Source organism: Polypterus senegalus, chromosome 5, assembly GCF_016835505.1.
Source record: "Polypterus senegalus isolate Bchr_013 chromosome 5, ASM1683550v1, whole genome shotgun sequence".
Lineage (NCBI taxonomy): Eukaryota > Metazoa > Chordata > Cladistia > Polypteriformes > Polypteridae > Polypterus > Polypterus senegalus.
This window is the reverse complement of record NC_053158.1, coordinates 120,403,411-120,412,091: the sequence shown is the minus strand read 5'-3', so window position 1 is coordinate 120,412,091 and position 8,681 is coordinate 120,403,411. Positions and strand designations below refer to the sequence as shown.

At 37.5% G+C, this 8,681-nt stretch overlaps 1 protein-coding gene across 1 annotated transcript in view; it reads right to left on the bottom strand.

The window, feature by feature from the left end:
* LOC120529897 (polycystic kidney disease protein 1-like 1) overlaps positions 1-8,681 on the bottom strand; it is a 256,167-nt gene continuing 247,486 nt past the window's right edge. The window contains exons 52-54 of the mRNA XM_039754112.1: positions 8,102-8,269; positions 1,373-1,515; positions 1-1,163 (exon numbers count right to left, since the gene is read on the bottom strand). Coding sequence (XP_039610046.1) covers positions 449-1,163; positions 1,373-1,515; positions 8,102-8,269 — 1,026 coding nt within the window. The 3' untranslated portion in view covers positions 1-448. The remainder of the gene's footprint in view (positions 1,164-1,372; positions 1,516-8,101; positions 8,270-8,681) is intronic.

Here is an 8,681-nt window from a genome sequence, read left to right as displayed (position 1 = left end):
TAAATTGAACACAGCATAATGGCAATTCAATTTACACTTTAATTAGCTTCACCATTAGTTTACATTTTTTAGTCTTAATTTTAACACCAGAAATGATAATTGTAGTATGTGTTCAGATAAACACTAAATTGAAATATTACAAGTATTTTTCAATTTCGATTTTCAGTTATACTAATACATGCTGCAATTTTCATATAAACAAGAAACATTTTTATACAATTGTTCGCTAAAATATGCTGAATCAGAGGGTAAAACCCAATTTTACACATAAGAATGATGAGTCCTATTGTGTTTTGTATTTTTGGGATTTTCTTTTTCAAATGAAATTAAACTGTTACTTACAGAAATTGAAAGAGTCTATACCATCTCACTAATAATCTTGTGGTTTTTTTTTTTTATAATAACTTTTTCAAAAAGTTCAGTTAAATCAAACTGGCCACTCATTCTGTCACCAGCAGGGTCTTATTGACCCTGGCAGATCCAAGTGATCTTTCTGCATACAAGTGTCTCTCTTATCATTTAAAGCTGAAATTCGGCAAGTTTCATTTTCAATTTTTTGCTCCTTATATTCTGTTTTAGATATTACAGTTTCTTCACCTCCTTGATGTTTTCTTTTGCTTCCAACTGATGAAAAATCAGTATTGTTGACAATGGTTTTGTTTATCAAGCCCTTCTTTTTTTCTGAATTCCTGGTGAATTTACTATTATTTTCAGCTATGCCCTTTGTCAGATCTCTCTGGATTTCCAAAGGGTTTATTACTGTAGCCTGGGATCTTCTCAATAGTTTACGGCCCTTGGTGGTAAGACCAGCAGAAATGGGCTGCTGCATTGTCGGCATCAAGAACGCTTTCTCTGAGCATTTGCGTCCACATAAAATATGTGGAAATGCACTGCCAAGTTTAGTAAGATTATATAATTCATGATTTACTGCAAGGTTGGAATTTAGATTCTGGGTCTGGTGTGCCACTTCACATGAATTCAAATTGGCTAAACTTTGTGAGGCTGCTTCTATAAGACTTTGATGTTTTGTGGTGCTTGATGAAGAATCCAATGCATTTTGCGACTGAGCTTGACCTAGATTATTGAGTGATGAGTAACCTAAGACTGCCCTGGAAAGTTTGTTCATCTGCAGATGATGAAAAGCAGCCTCCTCCATTTCCAATCTGCAAAGATAAGTAAAAGATGACTTTATAAAAGTACTGTTGCAAAAGGCAGTGAGCAAAGGCTAAGTACTCACCAACCCAATCAGGAGTCAGTCACTTATTCAGCCAATTAAAGTCTTAATAATGAGATATACAGTCACCATCATTTATATTTATTATGTGGTCATTGTAGTTAGCATTCAATATTAAAATATATTTTACAGGCTTACCTGACTCTTTCATCCATTAAGCTGTGATTTAGACAACTTGCACTTTGCATAAACAAATCATACAATTGCAGATGGTCTCTCAACATGTCCTGCTGAATGTTATGGAATGGTGTTTCAAAACAGTCTCCATTTAAAAGTGAATTCTGATAAATAAAGGATATTTGCAACATAATCAATTTTTGACATAATCTGGCACTGTGAGGTTCATTATATCAGTAAATATATCTGTTGAGTGAGACATATAACATTTAAAATAAATTCAAGTCAGAAATAAAACATCCCTAAGTTGGTCAAAATCAAACAATTGTCTAGTAAATGTTGTCCTAACTAGTCCCATTCCTACTTGAAAGCATAATTCATTCACACAATTTGAGGATTTAAGATGAAATGTTAGACTTCACTTTCATGTACAGTGTTGTTAATTTGTAGAAGAGACATTACAACTTAGACGAGATATGAAACACTGCTCTTGCAAGCAAAATATTATCCTTTTTGCCCAATGTACAAATAGTAATCATGTAATATGAGTACAGATGACTGACACAACATCTAAATTTGAGAAAATAATAAATTGGGGGCTTCTGAATTATGTTGTTTGACCTTTTCCTGTTTAGACTAACATTGCAACAGAATTGGGCTGTGCTACCAGTTCCTCTAGAACACTACAATTTTACTGAGCTGAAATAAAGGAATAATTCATAGCCCATATGGCTATTATTATGTGTTATTGTTTCTCTAAACAGGGTTTGTGATGTCACTCCTCATCTCTCACATTGGGTTTTCATTCTAAATATTGCACTCACTTTTTTGTATATTTGTGTAAAAGATCTACTGTACATGAATATATGCAGTAACAGAGCTCATTTTAAAATTATGAGAATGTTAGATTTATTATTTTTTTTCCATACACTGGCTAATCAACGAATCCTTTGATTGCCGCAACACTGGAAGTAACAACAAGCTGTGGCAGATTACACATCCTTAAACCATGCAAATAAAACAACAATACCACATGTGTTTTAGTTGTGATAGTCCCACAGGTCCAGATGTAATTCACAAACAAACATACAGATCTGGGAACAACCTGTTAAAAGATGTGTAAGCGAATAGCAATGAAATTCTATGTTGCAAAAGCTACACCCATTTACACACCATGCATTTTAAACCAGCACAGGGGGGTTTAGGGAGAGAGAAACAGATAATGAACAAAAGACCTGATTGCCGAGAGAAAATAAAAGGGTAAAATTGTTGTTATTAATCATCAGTTACCATATTCGATTGAGCTCCAGAATTGATAATTAATTTGCATATTGTAATGAGTGATATGACAGCGGAGACACACACAGATGTGTCACAGACCACCACAGCTACTGGACTCCACAAGATTGAGAAATGCCTTTATCTGCTATGGTATCTTTCTATCATTTTAACTATTGCATAACCATAACAGCAGTAAACAAAGATTAGATAAGTGTGGTCTATGGATATACAACATATTAAAATGCTGAGAGTATTTTGACATGACATGCTTGCATTTTCAATTAGACAGTAATGTTACATTTATTTAGTTATTTGTTTAGGCATGCAGTTATTATGTGGATGTTTTGGAGCCTTGTGTGGGCATTTATTGGTGTTGTAAGGCTGATTTTGCTTACTCGGGTATCGAAATCTGCATCTCCTGTGTAGAGATGGGTATTGAAAAACGGTATTAAACTGGTACCAGTCTGGGATTGGTCAGTAGCAAAGTATCAATAAGCTCCTGGAAAAATGGTGACGTTATCTGTATTTTTGTAACATTAATTCAATCTAAAATTTCAAATGTTTTTAAATTCCTAACCATTCCCTAATGAAGACTACACTGCAGGCACCAGGTGATCATATTTTAATTATGTAGCTGGGTGTGTAACAAAGTGTAATCAGTCTCTTGTAATTAATTTTACTTTTAGTTATGAAAGAAACGATTGTTCTTGTATATAGTTAGTAGCATACTGATCGTACTGTAATGATCCAGCTAGAGATTCATAGTTGCTATGTGGCTGTACAGCTACTGAGCACTGTGTTTTCAGAAGGTGCAGTGCGAAATGCAAATGAAACTCCTTGTCAGTAGGAGGTGGTCCATGGAAAAAGGGTGGAAACAGCACAATATACAGGATGAAGGCTGGAAGGTGCTGAAACAGGTGCATGTTAGCTTGGCACATGTGGGAATAACAATGAACAGCATGGAGTGAATAAGCAAGCAGAGGGGAACGAAAGCAAAAAAGAGTGTCATGTGTTAGGCTGTAACACTGAAGTGGAAGCTGAACATTGTAGAGGAGTTAAACCAGTTTGATTGTAATTAGAAAGCTGAGGCGTCTCCCATAGTTAGAACAGTGGGATTTCAGTTAGAAAACAATTAATAAAGGCTCATCAGTTTCAAGCTAAAGGTCTGCATGTGACTGCATGCCCACTCCCGCATACACTTGGCCCCATTTGTCTCACTTCTGCCCGCAGAAACACATTGCTGCCATTAAGGAAACAAAGTATGTATGGTTGATAAGATTGTATACAATGAGGAGACTGAAGCTTTCTTTTCTTTGGTCCAGTTGTCCTTGGATTTCTGATGGGATTTGCATATTTTTTCACAGTGTAGGCAACGTGTCTTGTTAACACTAGAATTACCAGAGCCTACGAAAAAACTCGTAATTCCGTCCCACCTTAAACTGCTTCTTAAATCCCTTCACACGTCTCCGCCAGTGCCCTTTGTCCTCTAAATGTGCTGATAAAGAGAAGCTTGGAGCAGCCGGCTATTCCATCCCCCCACCAATTTAGAACGTGCACAAACTTCTCTCAGCTCATGCCTTGATTGAGTATCTGGGAGTGAAGTGGAGTTTTAGAGTGGAAATAATAGATCGTTGTTTGGAACACACGCATTTCATGTCTGTTCCGTTTCTACAGTAATCTGTGTCAACACATTGTTAAAACAGAAACGTTTTTTTATATTCTACTAGTAGATGACAAAATGTAGGCATAAACTATATAATGTATGAAGCCTGAAGTCCAAATAGCAAAGAAACATTTTCACAAGAATAACACAATTGCGCTTTTATTCAAAATATAACTGCAGAAACAAAAGCGCCTTAACATGCGACATTGACACCAGTTTATTGTAACTGCCTCCGTGGTTCAATAGACTCAGCCCCCGCTTGGGAATCAAGAGGTCACGAGTTCGATCCTGCGCCCCTCCGTTTTGAGAAGTAAACTGCTCTTAGTCTTACTGTTTTAGAATAAAAGCATACATTTGATTTCAGTCTGTAACAGCCGGTGCAATTTATGATCCTTGTAAAGGTTAGCTTTTTTTTTTATTCACTTTTCATTCTCTCAGTCGCTTCAGAATCAATCCATACAACCCCATCTGACAGCTGTTTTCACTAAAGACGCTATAGCTCTGCAGTGTACCACGATGCATACTAACGCCAAGACCACCCCCAGGTTCTGACACACAAACGCTGGCGAAGCTGCCTTCTTCGTATCTCACCGTCACTTGCTTTTTTTTTATTCAGTTTTATTGAGTGTTCCCTGCCAGTCCCCGCATGTTGCTGTATGCTGTTTCTTTTGTACTCCAGGACATGCAGAGGAAAGAATGGTAAAGACCAGTAACTTCGGCGCTATATGCAATCATCAGACACTCCCCATCTGCCCGTGTCGCTCAAACACAGGAACATATATTGGTGTAAAGTATAACAAAAGTGCACTTTTATTCAAGTGCACTTTTTCCATCGCCTTTTCCTGTAAGAAGCAATGTACACACTTCTCTCTATGCTGTGGTTTCTATTACACACCTGAAAGAAAGAGACAATATATGTGAAAATATAATCGCACTAATGCAATATTATTTGAAAACGAACAGCGTCAGATCGGGTGTGAATTTATGCAGGAACTGGAAATTCTCTGATGCGGACCTTCCCCAGGGAAGAAAGTACAGTGTCAGGTGCTCATTCAGTGTAATAGAAACCATAGCACAGAGAGGTGTGTACACGGCAACAAGTACACGGTCGTAAATGTAGGAAGGACGGTCCTTGGGTGTGTGGGAACTGTTAATATTTGAATGTGATGATTTTATATAGCACGGAATGAAAATCTGCACTTCTTAGCATTGCACCATGCAAGCTGTCGTATCAATCGCCTACTGTAACTTGCTTTCTTTTTCTTCGGTTATACAGGTAGTTTTGAATAAAAGTGCACTTGTTTTGTTTGCGAAATGAAGTGTCTGTGTGCACTTTTCGTGGCATTACACGTATTTTTGAGCATGCCCGCTTGAGCAGTATAAAAGTATTGAAAAGTATAACAAAACAACGGGCAGATGGGGAGTGTCTGATGATTGCATATAGCTCGAACTTACTGCTCTTTACTATTCTCTCTCTGCATGCCCTGGAGTACAAAAGAAACAGAATACAGACGCTATAGCTCTGCGTTGTACCACGATGCATACTAACGCCCCCACCGGTTCTGACACACAGACGCTGGCGAAGCTGCCTTCTTCGTATCTCACCGTCACTTGATTTTCTTTTTATTCAGTTTTATTGAGTGTTCCTGCCAGTCCCGCATGTTGCTGTATGCTGGATATGTTCACATGTATTGTCTCTTTCAGGTGTGTAATAGAAACCACAGCATAGAGAGTACATTGCTTCTTACAGGAAAAGGCGATGGAAAAAGTGCACTTGAATAAAAGTGCACTTTTGTTATACTTTTACACCAATATATGTTCCTGTGTTTGAACGACACGGGCAGATGGGGAGTGTCTGATGATTGCATATAGCCGGTTACTGGTCTTTACCATTCTTTCCTCTGCATGTCCTGGAGTACAAAAGAAACAGCATACAGCAACATGCGGGGACTGGCAGGAACACTCAATAAAACTGAATAAAAAGAAAAGCAAGTGACGGTGAGATACGAAGAAGGCAGCTTCGCCAGCGTTTGTGTGTCAGAACCCGGGGGGGTGGGGCGTTAGTATGCATCGTGGTACACTGCAGAGCTATAGCGTCTTTAGTGAAAACAGCCGTGTCAGATGGGGTTGTATGGATTGATTCTGAACGCGACTGAGAGAATGAAAAGTGAATTAAAAAAAAGCTAACCTTTACAAGGATCATAAATTGCACCGCTGTTAAAGACTGAAATCAAATGTATGCTTTTATTCTAAAACAGTAATAATAAGAGCAGTTTACTTCTCAAAACGGAGGCGCGGGACCGAACTCGTGACCTCTTGATTCCAAAGCGGGGGCTGAGTCTATTGAACCACAGAGGCAGTTACAGTAAACTGGTGTCAATGTCGCATGTTAAGGCGGCTTTTTGTTTCTGCAGTTATATTTTGAATAAAAACGCAATTGTGTTATTCTTGTGAAAATGTTTCTTTGCTATTTGAACTTCAGGCTTCATACATTATATAGTTTATGCCTACATTTTGTCATCTACTAGTAGAATATAAAAAACGTTTCTGTTTTAACAATGTGTTGACACAGATTACTGTAGAAACTGAACAGACATGAAATGCGTGTGTTCCAAATAACGATCTATTATTTCCACTCTAAAACTCCACTTCACTCCCAGATACTCAATCAAGCTGAAGTTCGTGCACGTTCTAAATTGGTGGGGGGATGGAATAGCCGGCTGCTCCAAGCTTCTCTTTATCAGCACATTTAGAAGACAAAGGACGCTGGCGGAGAGGTGTGAAGGGATTTAAGAAGCAGTTTAAGGTGGGACGGAATTACGAGTTTTTTCGTAGGCTCTGGTAATTCTAGTGTTAAAGCTTCGTAAGTAGGTAACCGCTTACTATTCATTTTGAAATAAAGCATGATCTATGTTAATAATTGCTATTCATTCCTTTAAAATGTGACATCCTGTTCCGACACAGAATGTACCAGCCAGCATATTACTGCTAACAAACATTCCCCATTTCAAAAAATACTGGAAATTTATCTTTTTTTTTATTACAGGTCATAGTACTTTTTTCTTATCAAAACATGCACACTGTAAGCAAGCCAAGCAACATTGTGAACATATTTTCAGGCATCTCTGCTTGTTTGATGCGAGAGGAAAGAGGGTGTTACTAACAGAGGACAGTAAACCTCACTGAGAGGATACTTTTTGCCTGTAGACAGTTCATCGTAAACAGAACCTTGGTCTCTCTCAGACCAGATTAACATGAGTACCTCTGATCTTTGCAGTTCAAACTCATTGCTTATACTTTGAGCATTGTCTTCACGAGGCAATGGATTGGTTTAGATATGTGACACTCAGTGAGCTGTGCAATTGTTCCTGCCCAGTTTTAAGCAAAATTCACTTGTAGCTGTCTGCAAACTATACATACATCTGGCTTCAGTGAGGCTAGAGTTGTGGGAGAAAAACCAGCACTGGGAAAACAGATAAATAAAGAAATATTCTAGTTTCATATGTATTAAAGACACCTTGGGTACTGGCACCTTTGCTATTCTAGACTAATATTTCAAGATTGAAACATTCAATTGGTCCTTTGAAGGCATTTACGTCCTTGTTTACAAGCTGATATTTGATCTGAATTTGATAATTTAAAAACAAATACACAATATTTGAGAAGCAAACCTTAATGCTTATTTTAGAAAGCAGCCTAACAGAATTAAAGTTGATAACTAAGGAGTCTTCAGAAAAACTTAAGATTTAATAGTTTTAATATAGTATACTTTCTTTTAGTGGGTAATAATATAAAGATGGCCATACCTCAGAGTCCTGGGTGAAGTAGCAGTCTGACTGATATGTTATGGTGCTGTCTTCTTCTAGGTAAAATCTCTGCTTCGCAGGGAGAAAATGATATAAGCTGTTTGATAAAGAATTTAGTCTAAAGAGCAGTTCGTCCATCAGGGTCTCAAATTCATCCAGGTAATAGTTCTGCAAATAAAACCACAACTTTTATCAAACAGAAGCCTTACATTAATTAAGTCTGGACAACATAAAAATGCAGCAACACATAACATTATTTATTGTATGGCTGTGTGAGTGGAGCCAATGATGTCTAAAAGAATACCTTCCATAGGAATGATCTTATCTCTGACTGAGGGGATGACCCTACAACAGAAGAGAGTAGTGGTGATGCAGCTGAGAAAAGTTAACGCCGAGTTCTATAGCAGTATCTTTTTCTATTTTGTAGTTCCTGCTTATGAAACTTCACCTACTCACTTTGCTGTGTTCTATTAAATTTAAATGGGAGAAAAACAAGATTGCTGTTGATCTGTGACTTGACCTACCCAAAAAAAAAAAAAAAAAACTAAACTAAACTTATGAAAATACAAAATATAAAATC